This window comes from Mustela nigripes, chromosome 2 (genome assembly GCF_022355385.1).
Source record: "Mustela nigripes isolate SB6536 chromosome 2, MUSNIG.SB6536, whole genome shotgun sequence".
Classification (NCBI taxonomy): Eukaryota; Metazoa; Chordata; class Mammalia; order Carnivora; family Mustelidae; genus Mustela; species Mustela nigripes.
The window spans coordinates 136,190,914-136,210,256 of record NC_081558.1 but is presented as its reverse complement, the minus strand read 5'-3'; the positions used below and the strand labels follow the sequence as shown (position 1 = coordinate 136,210,256).

General features: G+C 33.7%; 1 protein-coding gene across 1 annotated transcript in view; it reads left to right on the top strand.

The window, feature by feature from the left end:
• RSRC1 (arginine and serine rich coiled-coil 1) overlaps nucleotides 1-19,343 on the top strand; it is a 412,534-nt gene that overhangs the window by 195,786 nt on the left and 197,405 nt on the right. The window contains exon 6 of the mRNA XM_059388345.1: nucleotides 7,441-7,477. Coding sequence (XP_059244328.1) covers nucleotides 7,441-7,477 — 37 coding nt within the window. The remainder of the gene's footprint in view (nucleotides 1-7,440; nucleotides 7,478-19,343) is intronic.

The following is a 19,343-nucleotide window of genomic DNA, read 5'->3' as shown; positions in this document are numbered from 1 at the left end:
CACATTCTGCTCTTTTCAAAGAGATCAGGATATTAGAATGTGGTTATGCCAGGATATACATACTGTTTTTACTGTATGCCAGCCATTGGGCTAAGCCTTTTATATGTTTCTGTTATTTGAAAAGTAGACTGACTTTCACTAATAGGTACTACAGTTAAAACCAATATTAAGGTGATTTAAAAAGCTAACATCTATAAAGATATTTCTTGATTTTTTTTTTTTTAAGATTGTGTTTATTTAAGAGAGAGAATGAGAAGAGAGAGGTCACCAGGAGAAGCAGACTCCCTGCAGAGCAGGGAGCCCGATGTGGGACTTGATCCCAGGGCTCCAGGATCATGACCAAAGGATCATGAGCCAAAGGCAGTTGCTTAACCAACTGAGCCACCCAGGCACCCCCATTTCTTGATTTTGAAAGTGGAATGCAGTCTTTTGGTCCATTATTAGTCTGTCATATTGAATCAGTATTTACTGAGTGACTTCTATATATATGCTGATGATCTTTTTAATCCTTTTTTTGAATTTCAGGATGGAAAAATTAGAATATCTATAACTTGACAAAGTTGTTTAGTAAGTAGTAGAGTTAGAATTTGAATCCATGTTCTTCTGAGTTTTATATATTACCAAATTTTTCATTAATAACATTTGATATGTAATATATACATGTAAAAATTTATCAATGATTATTTGAGATAAGAGGTGTAGATACTTATAAAATTTAAAACTCAAGCTTTTAAAAACCTTTTCTGCCATTATGTAAAAAACAAAGTCAGCATAATTTTTGCTTTATGAGAGAGACAATAAAAAATTAATTTTTATAAGAATTTCTTGTAGCTCTAGGAAACTGCAGCGTACTAATCTTTTAAAAGTGAATAATATGCTTATTTAGGAGTTACTGTGTTTTCCATAATAATTATATGTGTTCAGATTTATATGGGATAATACATATATATTACTGATTATAAATGTATTTAATATTTTATTTCCTAAAGACTTGGTCAGTGAAATGATACTTTAATGCTACTTTAGTTAGTTACTTTCATTATAGTCTGAGTATTTTACAACTAAATATCTAGTGGATTTTGGCTGCTCTATGAAATGTCTTTAGTTTATATTTCTTTTGTTATTTTTCTACTCTCCACTTTCCTTTTGAATGTCCTTTATTTATTTACTTTTTAAATGTTACTTTTATGAGTAAATCCATAATAGATTTCAGATGTAATAAGGAATAATGGAAAAAATCATTTATTGGGAGAAGCAAGTCATTTAAAAGAATTTAAGTTTGTATTTTGTAGGTTTACATGTAAAATATTGAGAATGAAGGAGAATGCCTTCATCAGAAGGAATAGAGTTTTTAAAAAATAAATACTGTTGTTAATTGTGACTCTTTGACCTGATTCCCTTAGACCATTATAAAACCTGGATGATCACTTTGGTGTAATATTGTTCCCATATGAAAAAACAAAACAAAACAAAAAAAGAAAGAATCTGTTCCTAGTAAGACTAGTTCTAAGAAATCTTACTGTATTTTTTTGGAAATTTTCTAAGGGGATATAAGCTTTATCCTAACACAGTTTTGGATTTAGAACATGCTTCCTTTGGCAAAATAATGAAACGTTTGCCACAAAGTTAAATTAGTATCCTTTTTAAAATTTTTCTTGCCTGCCATGTCATGATTGATGCATGGCATCTTTCTCCTGGAAAGAGACCTAACATTGAAACTGACAGGTGCCAGAAGGTTTATTTAGGACAACCTCAGCCTTGTCCCAGTTAGTTTCAAAATGTCTGCCTTATACATGTTGAGCCACTGCGTTTCCTGCTTTAGAGCCTCGTGTAATGCCAACATTACTATCTGTGCTGCCTCAACTACAAATTGGATGAACAGCCCCTGACACTTTTTCAATATTATTACATTAAACCAAGTGGATTTTGATTGATAACCTAATATTCAACTAATGCAAAACATCAATCATGGCAAGTATATTAATTATTTAATATTGCAGTCTAATTCAGAAATCGATGTGCTGCATGAGGGGAAGGGAAACTCATGGTTCCCAGAAGATTTAAGACAGGGAATGATTAAAAAAAGACCTGCTGTACTCCTGTGTGTTAGTTCGATACAAATCTTTATTCATTTGCCAATAATTTCTTCCCATTTTCCACTTCAAGACCATTTTATCAGTTTTGAGACCTATAATTGAATTAAGTCTGCTTTCAGCACAGGGCAAACGGAGTTGCACAAATATTGATGAAGTCATGACAGGGACAACCCAAGAGACAGACCACTAAAGAGGACAGGCTTTATACCATTTGTTGCAAGATCCCTCTGTCAATGTCTTGGATCTTGCCTCTCTATTTAAAAAAAATTCATTAAGGCTTTTGGAACCACTTTAAGACTTTCATATTTAAATATCTGTTATAATAACAGACTTCTATACTATATTACAATTTATTGTGTTTATAGTAATCCTTCATATACATAATCTTGCTTCTTTTGTCACATCAGTGGTAGACAGTTTTAGCTCAGAGAAGTCAGATTATTACCAAGCTCATGCAACTATTTTGTAGTATAGCTTAAATTTGAGTGTAGGTATTCTGCTTCTAGATCCAAAGTTGTATATCATGCTGTCTGTAGTATTATGTACTCCTGATGTTTTATTTGTGTGTGTGTGTGTGTGTGTTTTAAAGATCCTATTTATTTATTTGACAGACAGAGATCACAAGTAGGCAGAGAGGCAGGCAGAGAGAGAGGAAGGGAAGCAGGCTCCCCGCTGAGCAGAGAGCCCAATGTGGGGCTTGATCCCAGGACCCTGGGATCATGACCTGCGCTGAAGGCAGAGGCTTTAACCCACTGAGCCACCCAGGCGCCCCTATTTGTGTTGTTTTGAGATGGCCCCTCTTCCTTTTCTTTCTGCCTTCTTAAGTAAAGCTAAAGAAAACTGATTTTCATGGAAAACTTGTTCAAACTTTGGTGTCCCAAACTGTGATACATACTACATTTTAGGAAATTGCAAACCTTCTGGGTATACATAAAATTTTTTGATCTATTGTATCTTTTCTGGTATAGAATATCCTTTTTCATATATATCTCTCTCAAAAATGTATATGTATATATATGTTCTTTGGGTGAAAGAGTAACTTAAATATATTTTGTCATTAAACTTAACCACCCCAGTTCTCTTTTGGTTCATGTTTGCCTCGTTATTCCTTTTACTATCCCTTTTTTGGAATTTTTTCTGGAAATTTTCCTTTTCCTTTAACACTTTATCTTGGCAGTTCATACTATATATCTTATACTCTAGCATTAGTGTTGAGAGGTTTGATGTCAGTGTTATTCTTCCTGTATGGAGGGATATGCTTGTTCTTTCTGGAAACCTTTAGCCTTTGCTCTTGATCTGTTATAGTCTTAATAATCCTTATATTATGCTGTTGTGGATTTTCACTTAACTATCCTGTTCACTGCTCTGTGTACCCTTTCTAAGATTTGAGTAATTCTATATATGGGAATTTTTGTTATTATTTTATCAGATATTTTTTCTCTTCTGTTTTGTCTTTGCTTTCCTTCTAGGGTTCCCATTATTAGATGTTCACACATCTATTCCTCTTCTTAACTTTATCTGTTGTTTGTTCTGTCTTTCATTCCTTTCCTATGCCATCTGGGAGAGTTCCACCCAGTGGTTCCAGCTCACCAATTTATTCTCAGTCTGTAGCTATTGTGCTTTCAATTCACCCTCTGAGTTCTTTATTTCAAACTACTGTATTTTTAATACCCCCTATCTCATATTGATTCCTCTTCATTACTGGTTTTTTTTTTGTACTAAATTTCTAAAAATCTTTTATCTTTAAAGATTTATTACACTTATAGGATATTCTTGCTCAGTCTATATTCCCCCCCTCCCCAATAAGGTTGCTCCATTTGTTGTTTTTTATTCCTGTGCTTATTCAACTCAGAGGTCTCACAGTTTTGCTGTGGACTTCTCTTATATTTCTTTGCAACACTGAGCTGCCTTGGCTAGTAACTTTAATCTATGGAGAGAGGTAAAAGTCTAGGATCTGGCTTGTGCTTCTCTGAGATATTTCAAAAACTAGAGTGCAAAGCCTCTAGTGTTGGACGCTGGCCTGAATCAACCATGTTTCCCACTGTGTCCTCATATTCCTTTAGAAAAACAAACAAAGCAAAACAAAATAACCACACACCACGCATGTACACACAACCCCCAGTACTACCCTCCCAAATAACCACTTGTTGTTGGAGTTTCCTTGTTCTTTTGTGGTCTGGAGAGAGAGTGGGGCTGGGGCGCGCCCCTCAGAGACCTGAACTGGTTGCTTGATTCTCCATCCCACCTTGTCTTCATGTTCAAATGTCAGACCCTTATTAGTTGAATACATACTCTGATGCAGGCACTGTATTGGGTGCGGGGATATAAAAATTTTATACAATCCATGTTCTCAAGGAGTTTTCATTTTAGTGGTGTCATTGGGAAAGTAATTAGGTATTTATAATAAAGTATGATAAATTATGTGATGAGAACACATGGGAAGAGTTGATTCATTCATTTGTGAGGAACGGAGGCTGTTTCCTTCCTTGTACGGATTGTCTCCTGAAGGATGTTTTGTTGTTGTTGTTTTGATTTGATTTTGTTCGTAAGCTAGATGAGGAAAGACTAGAGGAGGCCAGGAAAAAAAGGAGCATTCCAGGTAGAGAGAGCGAGTGGTTCAGTGGTGAGGGAAGCCAGGTTAATTTCTTATGGCCATTGCTGTCACATTTTTGGCAATGTAGCTTTGGCAAGATAATAGGGAATGAGTAAACTGGAATATAGAAGGATACTATGTATTCTAAAAAGGAAATGACATGAACAGGCTTAACGTTTTAGAAGACCTTGCTGTATTATGGAGAATGAGTTAACATGGGGCAAGGCAGGAGCCATTGGGACCCATTAAGAGGTTTTGCAGTAACCTGGGAGAGAAAAGATGATGACCTAAAGTTAAGTAGTAGCTGTGAAGATAGAAGTGGCCAATTCTAAATGATTATTACAGATGGTGGGTCACCAAGACCCTGTGGTTGAATACATTTGTTTACATTTGGTAGTGGAAGAAAGGGCCTGTGTCAAGGATGATGTCTAGTTTTCTTTCCTGCGTACCATTCAAAATGCCTATTTCACAAATATCATTTAATTAAAGAATCACTTGGAAATATAACAAAGCAATAGTCTAACCAGCTTTTTTTAAAAAAAGAACAGATTATTATTCTTGATTCCAAAATATAAATAGCTGAAAAAAGGGGGGGATTTTCCCTAAGTTGATGGCAAACTCAATAGCAGAACTAACCCCGAAATGAAATTATTCATAGTCTTTATTTATCCCATTTTGTGTGGATGTTCATGTTGCTTTCAGAATCATTGTTGTATATAATGATGAGATGGTGCTCAAACCTTGCTGCCAAAGTTACGTGACATACAGCATACTGTCTTAGTACCTTTCTAAAATCCAAAATATTCTGATGAAGTGCGTCTAATTCTAGTGGTCTCAGATTATAAATTATGGACTTATACTTTGAATCTGAGCATTTTTGTTCTTTTATACTGCAGTGTTATTTTCTAATAAGAACCATTATGTGACAATGTAGCCTTGGGGGGAGATGAAGTATATTCGTATTATATAGTGCAAACTCCGAGTTAGATTGCCAAATGAAGGGACAAAACAGTGAATGTAGTATGCTTCTGTTTGGGTTTAAGAAAAGAAAGATGGAGGAGGAGAAAGACACATACATATACACACACACACAGTATCTTTAAAAGGACGAACAAAGAGCTAATATCTTTGCTTGAGAACAGGGAGTCAGTGATGGGAGGAAGACTCAGTTTATTGTAGTGCACACAGATATGCATTGCACTGGCTGACGTTTCACTCTATGCATTATTTTTTTGTTTAAATTTTAAATTTCATGGTGACTAGATGAGAATGTCCTTGTGACAACGTAAAGATTTATTTGACTTCTAGCTCCAGTAAATGCATTGAATTTGTAATAATAAAGTTAAAAATATTTATGTACCTATTCACCTTTTCTAATTCCTTGTTATAACTTATTCCTGTCATTTGTCATTAGGACTGCATCCAGAGAATGAGTTTCAGAAATCCTTAAATTTTTAAGTGTTGAATATATAGTATTGCTAAGATTGCCAGGAGCAGAAAGTAGAGAAGGGAATGGCTGAAGATGAGTGCTAATCAGTAGATGCTGGAATTTATACCCAGTATGCCAGACTGGGCAGTGAGAGCAAAGGTTGGAAGACATGATGTAGTTTTCAGGGAGCACATCTGAAGGGGAAAATGATGGGGAGATTTGGAAAGATTGAATAGCAAGACAAAGGAAACAGAGGGAAGTATATTTTTGGCAGCCAGAACTGAAGACGGAAATAGAAGAGAAGTAAACTTGGGGCCCTTTTAGAGAAAGAAAGAGGTGTGAGGGAAAGATTAAACATCATGAATGCAATTCTGTTGTTGGGTGTTTTATAATTATATTTATAATTATTATAATTATTCTCCGCAACATGGTAAAAGTATACTTTCATGTTAAAAATACAAGGCTTGGTATTTATGATGGAATTAAAATACTACTTGGTCTGAGTGAGGAAGTTCTAAGTTCATTTGTCACTACCAAATTAATATTAACTAAAATTGGAAAAAATTCAGGTATTTGCCACATTTTTCCAAATATATATTTAAATTATCTTTGCTATCGACACAGTTATTTGTATTTTTAGTTACATCAGCAGTCTTTTTTACAGTGAAAAGCAAGAATTAAATAAAGTATATCATATTTGATGTTTGTGTCTTCATTGGTGATATTTTGTTTTGTAATATTACAGCAATCTTAGGTTCTGATTTGTAGTATGCATTAAGTTAGTAAAATTAATGTTATGGAAAAATTTGTTAAGATGTGGTTACTTAGATAATATCTAAGTCACAAACATGTTCTTTATATGTATATTTTTTATATAAAATGCAGTCATTGGTAGATGGATATTTGATAAAGCAAGTAGAGTAAAATGTCAGTAGTAGAATCTCGATGGTAAATAGAATGTGTATAAACATTTTTATAATAAATATTGGAGAAAACAAACTCTAATGAAAAAGCTAATGTGAAATAAATACTGTATGATAGTAAAATAACAGTACTCTTGATGTCCTTTTGTTCTATGAGCTGACTTTGAAAAATCTGAAATCACTATTAGTGGAATCCCAATTTTAGTGGTAATATTATTAGATGTAAATAAATTATCTGTTTCCTTTTGGTGGAAGTTGCTTTGTCCTAAAAAAAAGTGTTATTGTGAATGTTAAGTGCAGAAAAAATCGTAAGGATTTATAAAATGCATTTGAGGTAAATGTAAATTATAACAGACAACTGTTTAACAACTATTTAGAACTTTTATTCTTCTATTTTAGGGAATCTGGAAACATCAAAGCTGGATTAGAACATCTGGTAAGTTCTAATTTTCTCTTGAACATTTGCATCATCTTTGATATCTGCATTCTAAATGAACACTTTTGAATGAGCTTTGAATACCTTGTATTGAGAAAGTCAACCATTTCCCAAAGGGTCAGCTTACTGTTATTATGTGAAGGCACTTACATTTTCATTTATCTTACCATTTCAAGGGAATTTAAAATTTTTTTAAAATTACCTTTTTTTTTTTTTTTATGTAGAGATGAAATAAAATGGATGACAATCCTTGGATTGATGATTGCTTTAATTATAAACAAAAATGTTTGGTGTAGAATTTTTGGCATATCTTGATCTGACAAAAACAAGCTTGTGTTTTAAGAAAAACACAATCAAATATTGCATGCATAAATATGGTATGTTTTAGCAATTTAACGGCTTTGAAAGAAGGGCACAGCTTTGTTTTTCCTGATGTCTTTGCTCTATGAATAATGCATGGGTTTAAACTACATTCAGTTTTAGAATATAAAATAATTGAGATGCAGAATTTTTTGTTTAAGTAAACATTTTTAAAGTACAAATGAAATTCAGACTTACTTAACATTAAAATCTATCCATTGATCAAAAAATTAGAAAAAGTGTTCTGTTATACCAGGTCCAAAATTCATTTAGCTTCCTGCATTGAGTGTTCATTACAACATTAAGTAGTTCATTTAAACAGAGCATTATAAAGTCATGCTCTGGTTTCTGGTCAAATCCAAATGTTGAATAATTAATGATAGAGATTCTTTTGTAAATACAATCTAAGTACTTTTTTAATGCAAGACTTCATTCGTATATCATATTGTAGCTTTGTTAACTATTAATGTGCTTTCTTTTGCTCCCACAAAAGCAAACAGTAGCAGAGGCATCTTCACTTTGACTTAGAGTTAGAAGGGATTTTTGGTTTTCCTTGCAATAGCTAAAGGAAACTGAGGAAACCCAGACTTTTAAAAAAATGAGCCTAAAAAGTACAAATTAATTATTAAAAGCAATATATGACAGCGTAGTTAGAATATTTGAACTTTATATTTATCTAGATTAGATGTAAATAAATAGCATTGTTATTCTTATTAGAAATTATTTCCTGAATCCCTGTTTGTCACTTCTTAGTGGCATATATATTTAGGACATATGGACATTAGAATAAAAATGTTAATCTAAAACATCAAATTCCAGTATCAGTTGGGGGCTTATAATAAGGAAGAATAGCTACCATTGTGCCAAAATATATTTATCATAGAAATTTTTACTTATTGAAAAGACTTCATTTTCACTTGCTTCGTATTTCTCAGTAAATAGTAATGAATTAAATATTTTAGTTTAAATTTTATATTTTTAATATTTACTAGTATGAACTCATTTTCAGTGACTCTTTAATATGTTTATATTCTACTTATAATCTTATTTAGCACTGGTTTTCTAAGTGCCTTGGGCTGCCAGGAAGGCTCCCCAAAGCAGGTGGCACTCCAGACTGTCACTGCCCACTTTAATCGGAGTAGTTCCACTTTTCGTTATTTTATAAATTTTTAAATTTTAAAATAAGATTTTATTTGAAGAAAATCTTCCAACTGAAAACAGTTAAAACCTTTGATTAAGCATAGCTACTTATTACAGTCAGGAGTAATTGTTAATTATTCTTTTCTAATCTTGACCCTAAGTTATATTCCATTTTTATCTGGGTCATATACATCAAATATATTTCAAAGATAATGCATTTTAGAGATGAGAGAGCTAGGATTAGTATATCAGGTAGTGGGAAATGGATTATTTTAATGTATTTTATCTAGGTTGTTCAAAATACTCTATAAGTTGACATTGTAAAATCGACCCACTAACTGTGAACTATTAGCAGTAATGTGAATGTATGAATATATAACATAATATCCTATATATATACACATGTATACATATCATACTGCTTTGTGCACTACTGTCCAGTAAAGTTTGTGATAGTCTTCACAACTGCCTAGAGGGAAGTGAGCTCAAGAATTTATTGTTTGAACATTAATGAAACCTGTCTGTCTAGCAGCTGAGCATGCCTTAGGTTTCTGTCTCTCCAGTTTCCAGCTGAGCAGATACATAGAGCCCTTGCCTTCTAGCACATGCAGCCCTCCTTTGCATTGGCTGTGTAGCTAAATACAATTAGAATTATAGCATCTTTGCATTGGCTGTGTAGCTAAATACAATTAGAATTATAGCATCTAATAGATTGATCTTTAAAAATATATGTTGTAGGGGCACCTGGGTGGCTCAGTGGGTTAAGCCTCTGCCTTCGGCTCAGGTCATGATCCCAGGGTCCTGGGATCGAGCCCCACATTGGGCTTTCTGCTCTGCGGGTAGCCTGCTTCCTCCTCTCTCTCTGCCTGCCTCTCTGCCTACTTGTGATCTCTGTCAGATAAATAAAGAAAAAAATCTTAAAAAAAAAAATAAAAATATATGTTGTAAAATTAAGAACATCCCACACGTGTGGAATTAATTCCTTTTTTTATGTACACTCAGTCTTTGCTTTTTCAAATTTACTTGAATTATAGAGAATTAACAAAAAGCAAAATTAACAAAAAGTAAAAGCAAGTATAAATTTAAATAAGAAAAGGGCTTCTGGCTGACTCAGTTGTTAGAGGATGTGACTCTTGATCTTGGGATTGTAGGTTTAAACCCCACTTCGGATATAGAAATAGCTTAAAAATAAAATCTTTCAAAAATGAAAAATAAAAATAAATAAGCTAAGAAAAATCACATAGGCAGCATGTATGTTATACTTGCCACAAGGACACATAGATAGCATAGTTGCACTGCCTTTGTATTCTGTTTATGGCCTCTTCTTGGTATGTAGTTATCTGTAATCCTAGAAAGGAAAAGCAGGTCTCACTCAAACTTGTGATTCGGCCTTTGTTCTATAATTACTTTTCTATTTTGCTACCTTTTCCTGGGAACTGCCCAACTTAAATTTTTACTATACTGCCTGGTACTATTTTATTTTTCTTTTCACAAACTTGTGTACTATGCTTAAAGCCCATGTCTGTTGAAAGTTCTAAACAGGGTCTTTGAAGGTTGGTACTACATTATTCATTGGTGGTTCTTGCCTGATTGTAAATGGAGATTTTCCAACTCTACCACTCCCTCCCAGATTTGGTAGCCAGCATTCCATTTTAAGGAAGAGCCCACCCTTAATTCTTGTTTTATCTACTTATTGTGCGCAAGGACTCATGGATCCATTACTTTTCTTACTTATTTTGAAGCTCAAATTAATTTTGTCCGGGGAGATTTGTCCAGGGAGTATCCTTTCAAAATGGCTTTTAGCTTGTTTCGACATACCCCCATCTTTTGTTTTTTTATATGGGGTGCCTGGGTGGCTCAGTGGGTTAGAGCCTCTGCCTTTGGCTTAGGTCATGATCTCAGGGTCCTGTCATCGAGCCCTGCATCGGGCTCTCTGCTCAGGGGGGAGCCTGCTTTTCCCTTTCTCTGCCTGCATCTCTGTCTACTTGTGATCTCTGTCAAATAAATAGATAAAATCTTTAAAAAAAAAAAAAAAAAAGCACCTCCTTATTTTCTGGCACACAAGATGTTCCAGGCTCATTTGAAATCTTCCTTGTCCTACTCATGGAATCAGCTACTTCTTCAAATTGTGACATTTCATTTTAGAGGAAAATGGTATTTATGAATCAAGGTCTGGACATATGATATGCCCACTGACTCTGGGATTTCATTGCTTCTAGAACTTTTCAGTCCTAGATTAGGTAGATAAATAGGTGGGTGGGTAAGTAGGTAGGTAGATACTGAGGACGGAAACTTAGATAGTTGGGTGCTTTTAAGAGATTATGAGTCATACTAACACCTCCAATTTTAATCCAAACCCACAGAATTCTTCCTTGTTCCCCATTTCACATTTGTATTTCCCTTCATTCAGAGTCAGAACTGTGACTCCTAACACCACCAATACATTTACCCATTTGCTTAATTATATAATGTATGTAAAATAGTTTCATAACTACTACAGCCATACCTTCTGAAAAATAAAACTTAATAAAATGTTCAAGATTTATTTCAGGAGCTTATTAAAATTTATTTCAGGTTTATTCAAGAGTTCTTTTCCCCACTTGAGTGTAGTTAGCTAATTCATTTGAAATATGGTTGCATGCATTTGTTTCTGTTTGTATTCAGTTTTAGGTGTCCTTGTTCCCATTCTTGTTGATTTAATTATATGTTTGGACATCTTTATGTTAACATGCTTCTAAAAGTTAAAATACTATACAAAGCTAAAATACTGTACACAGTACATCTCTCAGAAAGGTGTCATTCACTTCCTTTCTAGCTTGGGTTCTCCTCTATCCTTTGTAGGTAGCCGATTTTCTTTACTTCTGATTTATGCTTCCTGTGTATATTCTTGTATAATTAAGTGTATATATACACTTAAATTATAACTATAATATATAATATATTATATATATATTTATACAACTGTATTATTCCTATTTTCTCTATCATACAAAATATAGCATATTATAAATACTTTTTTGTACTTTGCTCTTTTCTATCCTGGAAATCACTCCCTAATTACTGTATTCTTATATTTACTGGGTTTCTTTCTCTCTTTGTGTCTTCTTTATTAAGGGCCTGAGATTTTAGCCTATTTGTATGCCTGCCTTACTTTAATAGATGCTGGCAGAAGACATGAGATTTCTGGGCCAGAGACAAAGCTCTGTATTACTAACAGCACCAAAGGGGGCACTACGTAGTTATATAGTTTCCTGTGATCTCTGAGTTCCATGGGGTGATGCTGCATACCCAGAGGGTTTGTGTCATAGTTGAGAGACTCTCTTCTTTAAGGAGCTGACAGGAAACTGACCCACACTTTACCTAAGAGAAAGATATTATCTTTAGTATCCTAATTTGGTAACAAAACTGCCTTCTGGTGCAGGGGGCAATTCTTTATCTTCCAAGACTGTTTGCTGTATTTGAAAATATAGCTCTGAAGAAAGGCTTTTAGTTGATATAAGATGTATAGAACCGATGGGAGGATTGTCTCTGAAGAACTGTTATTATTATTATTAACTTTAGGGAGACCTGCATTTTTGTTCTAGTGGTTACCTTTGTATTTATATTTTTTATAATGCATAATGCTTTTTCCCCCTTCATTTTTACTTAACCTTTTATATGGCATCCTCAGTTCCCACACCTGTTAACCCTTGTGATAGCCGGTGCTCCTGTTGTACTTTGCTTTCCTCCTTTTCATCCCATTTCTTCTTTTTGTGTTCTTGCTACTCTGTTGGAATGTATGATGTTTGCATACTATTCTTCTATCCATGCTGTCACCCTCTTTTAGAATCACCTTTTAAATTAACTATATATATATATGAATTATCTATTATATTATATATTATATATAAATGTAAATATATATTTAAGTTAACTATATTAATATATAATTAACATATAATTAATTATATAATTAATTAATATAGATTGTTTGCTGATATTTCCCCACTCATCTCCTGTTTGTGTGCAAATCACCCACTAGTATATTCCTCAGGTTGGGCTGCTGTGTATAAGATTCCCTTAGATACTGCACGTTCTAAGCTGTTTTTCTAGTTTTGCTATTTGAATGACAGCTTGACTGGACATAAAATCCTTGGCTTACAATTTTTCCCCTTGGCTTTCTGGAAAATGTTATTCTGCTCTTGGTATTTGTGGCACTAGCCTTATTTTCTTACCCTTATGTAGAATTTGTTGTTGTTGTTTTCTTTTTTTTGCTTGAGGCATTGCCATTTTTTCATTGTCCTTATTTTACTAGAATAATTCTCAAAGTCAGATGTTTCTGGCTAATTTTTCTGGCTTTTTCATATGTAGACTTAAGTTTTCTCATTTCTGGAAATAATTGTTTTTGGATTATAGTATTAAATCTTCATTCCATTCCATTGTTTTGTTTTCTCTTCAGACTCCAGTTATATATGTATTTCTATGTAATTATATATAAAATCTTTCATTGCTCATCTTCTATTTCATTCTCTGTCTTTGACTCTTTTTATTACTTTATTTTGTTTTCAAACAACTGAGAAGCAGTTTACCTGTTTCACGTAGTATTTCTTATTAAATTTTCATTCAAATTTATTCTTCCTTGGACATGTTCTAATTTATTCTTCATTTCTGAAATACTTTTTCTTCTATATCTGTTCCTATTTTTTGAATATCTGATTCTAGGCTTTCTTAATTGTTATTTGTCCAAAAAACTTTTGTGCTTTGGTTTGGTTTTGAGGGGAGAATTTTCATTTCTTGACATGTTTTGATTTGCATTTTCTGTTCACTACTTCTTACAGTAGCTTTATGTGGGAGGTAATTTTATTTCTTTCCATCCTTTCCTTCCTTCCTTCTTTTATAAGTTCTAGACATTTTGTAGACAGGGCTCCTAGTTCAAGGGTACCTGCTTCTGCAGTAAAGTAAAATGGTTTCTTTAATGGACAGTGGTGGGTGTCGCAGGGATGAAGGAGTTGGCATGTCTTATTTCTGTTTAACCATTTGTTTCTCCTTTCTTTCTTCTTTCTTGTTGCTGTCATATATTTTCGATTTTTCTCCCAGGGCAATACTTCCTAAAAGTGGTCCTTCTCACTTTTAAGCCCATTCTCTCTAGCTGGTTTTGTGGTAACACCAAAGTCTAGATCTTCACTCACTCTTTTGGCATTTTAGCATTGAACTTCATTTTTCTGGGGATAATTTTTGTTTGTGCTTCCAGTTATGTATTAAGCTTATGACTACCATCAGGGATGGGGACGGGTCTATGAACATTTTTATCTCAAAGACAAATTCATAAGGAAAATGTTGGAAATCAATGTTGAGCAGACCTTGAATCCTGAGTAGTTTTCCTGCTGAATCCTAGAGGAATTGTCAGCAGAATTAAACCCAAAACATATCAAAGAGCTCAGTGGCCATATCTATTTAAAGACTTAGAGAAAATAAGTGAATATTACTGCTTATCATGTTGTGCTTAGATTTTATAATGAACTTAAATAATACTTTTTAATCTCATGAAGAATCATATACAAATCAAAGACTTTTGGATAGGACCCCAGTCACACAGAAGGGTTGAAGGAATGGAGCCTGGGTAGTTATTAGGTGGTGATATTGCTCCTGACTTTTTTTTTTTTTTTTAATGGTGCTCTAAAGGTGTAGAAAATTAACTCGTAAGTTCCCCTTTGTTATATCAGAGGTACCTGACTCCATATTTTTCTACCGTTTTATGTTTTAAAATTTTAGATAATATAGTGAGTAGTAACCCTTATTGAACTACTGAATGGGGACTAAAATGTTTACTTTTTAGAGTGTTTTTAATGCAGTCAAGTGGGATTTGGTGCATTTTAACCTTTATAATTATGAAAACATACAGGAGCTACAGCCTTGCCATTTGGTTACAATATAGCTATCTTTGTTTTATTAGGAACCTATAAAAATAATGCTGTCCTTTCCTCTTGGGGAAGAGGGATTGAGATCAGAATATATTAGGTTAAGCTATATGAAAAATTATCTCTTTTTTAGGCCCAAATAGCTTGTGAGTTGTTTCTTTCAAACAACAAACATGAGTTTGTTACTTGAAAGAAGGATGCTGTGCCTTGCTTCCTTTGGCAGAGAATGAAGTGATTTATCCTGATGATCAGCATGATGTTTCTAAGGCTCCCCTTGTACACTTTTCTGAAAAGCCAAATAATTGGGGGTGAGGTGGGGTGATTTAGGTCACTGCTTCACTCTTTAATATGCTTATGAGTCACCTGGGGATATTGTTTAAACTCAAGTTCTGATTCTCTGGGTCCAGGGTGGGACTTGAGATGCCTCATTTAGTAAGTTCCCAAGTGAGGCTAATGCTGCCAGTCCAGCAACCACAAGGAAGAAAGGTACATTGAAAGGTATTGATTTAAAAGACGTGTCCTATCTTTTAGAACACAAGGTCTTCTGCATGTGATGAAGAATCAAGATGCTCCCCCGTGTACCCATTGAGTATGATTTTGCAGCATATGAATGATTGGTTGGGTGTTCATAAACCCAGACAGGCAGACACTCTACAGGATTATATAAGGACAAAAAATTCATCATCTAACTGCAAGAGTAACAGAAGGACTGTTCATTATTTCTCTCCTTTATTTGATTCCAGATGTTAAGTTGTATATATCAGGGCTAAAGCTGGACACTAGGACTAATACCTTGTTCAGTCTTAGGTATAAAATTAAATAAGTGATGATAAATCTTTTAGTAAAAAGGGTTACTTACAAGTGTGTACAACTTTAAGTGGGATTTGCTTTCTATTAATAGTTGAATAGCAAAAGAACTCTGGAGCCATACCTGTGGGTTTTTCTCCCCACAGAGGTCTCATTTATGTTTCTTATATTGTATAACATTTGAGAATGGTGACCTACTTGTCCTTGTGGTCAGGTAACACAGTCTGACCATTTTAAGTGTTAAAGCAACTGTCATTAATAGCTTGTTTAGCCCATCAGTGGTTTGTAGAATATAGTTGCTGCTTGCCAGAAATCTAGGCAGTCCCATTGCTAGCTAGTACATGCTCTTCAGTAACACTACTCATTCTAATAAAAGCCCTTTCCTCTTTGTTTTAGGCTATTTTGCATAGAACTTGCAAATAAAACTGCTGTATTTTAGTTCACAGACTAATAATTCTTTAATACAAGAATAAATATAGTTGGGGCGCCTGGGTGGCTCAGTGGGTTAAGCCGCTGCCTTCGGCTCAGGTCATGATCTCAGGGTCCTGGGATCGAGTCCCGCATCGGGCTCTCTGCTCAGCAGGGAGCCTGCTTCCTTCTCTCTCTCTCTGCCTGCCTCTCAGTGTACTTGTAATTTCTCTCTGTCAAATAAATAAATAAAATCTTTAAAAAAAAAAAAAGAATAAATATAGTTAATTTAATATTGTAATACTTTTGAGGATTCAGTTAACATACAGCATGAACCAGAAAATGCAAACAGAAGTTATAAACCCTATTCTAAAGTCACTTGTCTTTCATATGTTACATTTTAAAATATGTTTTATTTTAATATTTTCCCACTGTGTTCTGAAAAAATGTTTTTGACATTTGTCCAGATGAGTTTGAGAATATAGTTATCTCAAAATGCACTGACATTACTCATATAGTCTATATATTTATTAAACACTGATGAAAAATATTTATTGCCTCATATAAGGACTTCAACATAATAGATCCCTCTCCTTCCAGCATTTTAATTTATTTTTCTCACCTAAGCCAATATATATTTGAGGCTTAGGGTAAATGTGCATATTAAAACCGACACTTTCCTCAGCCTATGATCATGAGATAAAACAGCATGAAGTTTTTCTTTTTGGAAGATCAATTTCATAAATCTTTCTCTCTTTCCTTTTAACAAAGAAATATGTCTTATGAATGTTTGTAAATTAAAATACCTTTAATATGGATTAAATGTTAATGTCCTATTACTGTCATGATTTCTTAGGCAGTTTACAGGTCTTAAATCTGGGAGCTGGCTCATATTCCAGTTGGAAACAGTGCCATTGTCAGTGATCCATTTCTCTGACAGGTTTTGGTCAGTTACACGTTTATTAAAAATTGTTCCTTCAAGGAATGATTAGTAAATATTACCCACTTATCCAAGCAGCATGAACTTGGGCACTTTTTCTGTGCTCCCTCCATCTCCTCACTTCCAAAGGAAGATCTGTTGTTGAATTTTTAAGACATGGTGGTCCAAGGAGAAAATGTTGGCCAGTTAGCTTTAAAAAAAAAAAGGAAATAGATGACAAAGATGCCCTGCAGTTTTCATGATATTACTAATAGTCTCAGATTTATATTTAATCTAGATAAAATTCATTTTCTGAGTTTTATGCACATGTGCTTATTAAAGCTTTGTAGAATAAAACTAAATATTCCAAGTGCATTAAATCACCACCTACCCTGACTTCCCTTTACTCAGGAGTCCATAACTCAGGCTCTCCTGAAACTACCAGAATAACTGAATATTGTATTCTTGTTTTGTTTGTTTGTTGTACTATAGTTTAGGTCACTACAGGTTCTGCTTCATTTCAGGAAATCCCACCAGGTACGTGGTAGTTATTTCATGACTTTCTCAGGATCTGTTATCTGTAACTGCAGAGAGAGCTAGCAGCAGAGGCAACAAGGTTCTTATTTTGTTTTTCCCATCATAGCATTAGGAGTTGAGATCGAGAATGTCTTTGCTACAGTGGTATCTTTGGCGATACTCATTACCATTTGCCACAGAATCATAACATCTGTATTTAACTTTAACATATACAGCCTATTTATTTTAGGAATAGCATAGCACAAGGAGGCAGGAGAATATGATTTTACTGTGTGACCTCCAGCAATGCATATAACCTCTCTGTTTCACTTCCTTCATTTTCTCTTTATTCATAGGGTGTTAAAATAGTTTGTGAAAATGTATAGAAGCATAAGACTTTCTACAAGTATATCATAATTATAAAGAAAAAAATCTTAACTTTTCTAGTTAGGTAAATAACTTGATTGCTAAAAACAATATCTCAATTCTAATACACTCACAACGAAATGTGAGAAAATTTTGTCATTTACCTACATCCTCTCCCTTTTAAAAATTTTATTATAAACTTTGAAAGGTTATAAAGTAATACATGTTCATTGTAGTGGGTCAAAACTGATAAAGAAAAAAAAAATGTATCTTCTCTTAGCTGCCACTAACCCAATGTTAATTATTTAGTACCCATCCTTCTATATCGTTTTCTCTTCCCAGACATACAAATGCGTATATATTATGTAGTTTTTGTTCATTTATAAAAATGGAATTACACTGTGATATTTTACAACTTGTACTTTTTATTTACTGCTGATACAATATGCATAAATAGACACATGAATCTGGTTTTTGCTGGAAGTCTATCAAGATAGTGGAAGTTATTATTACCATTTTATTTCAAGCATTCATAGGGTAAGTTTGAGGACTACATAATTTGTATTTTAAGGCATCAGTGCAGAGTTAGTTTTATTGCTACTTCTGGGCTATCTCGTTTATAGTAAATGAAAGAACTGGTTTATGATGAAGTTTACAGTGATCAATAGAGAAAGGAATGGGTTACTTAATTAAAGAAAATCCTGTTTGGTATTTGCAAAAAATAAAGATAATTAGAAAAGGAACAGATGACATCTTTAAATATTTTTCATGTTTTACAATAGGCTAGCATTTTTAAATCTGAAATTTTGATGTTACTGAGTGATATATCTTGCAGTCTTCAATGTTGGTGTTTACCATATCATATAGGGTAATTCATTTCTTTGCTGACCATACCTTTTGATTGAATATTCAGCTTTGTATCCTCAGTACCTACACTTGCAAAATATTTAGTATTTACTGAATTGTTTTGAAATTTAAAGAGAAGTAAATTGGCATATGATTTAGGAAAGTCATCACAATTTTTTTAAAGCGGGGAGGGATTCAGGTTTATTTATTTTTTAAGTTGTTATGACCAGTGAATGAATTTACCCCCAAAATCAGACTGCTGAAAGCTTGAACTTACAGTGGAAATCATTAGTGACTTTTCTTCCATGGTCTGGATAGATCCAGTCTTCTAACTGAGTATATATGAATATCCTTAGTGTTTATATTCAGAAAGTTAGCAGAGTGCTGCAAAAGCACTGTTTTAGCTTTGGGCAAACTGGTTCTAAGTACTGTCACTTAACCTTTAGAGGATTCAGTTTGATTATACATAAAGACGTATGAACTAGATCACTTCTAAGCCTCTTTCTAGCCTCAAATATATGATTTTATGAGAGAAAAATGTTTGTATGCTTAACATGTTAAGTCCTGTGTGCTTAAGATACTGCTTTCTTTAGATGATGAACTTAAT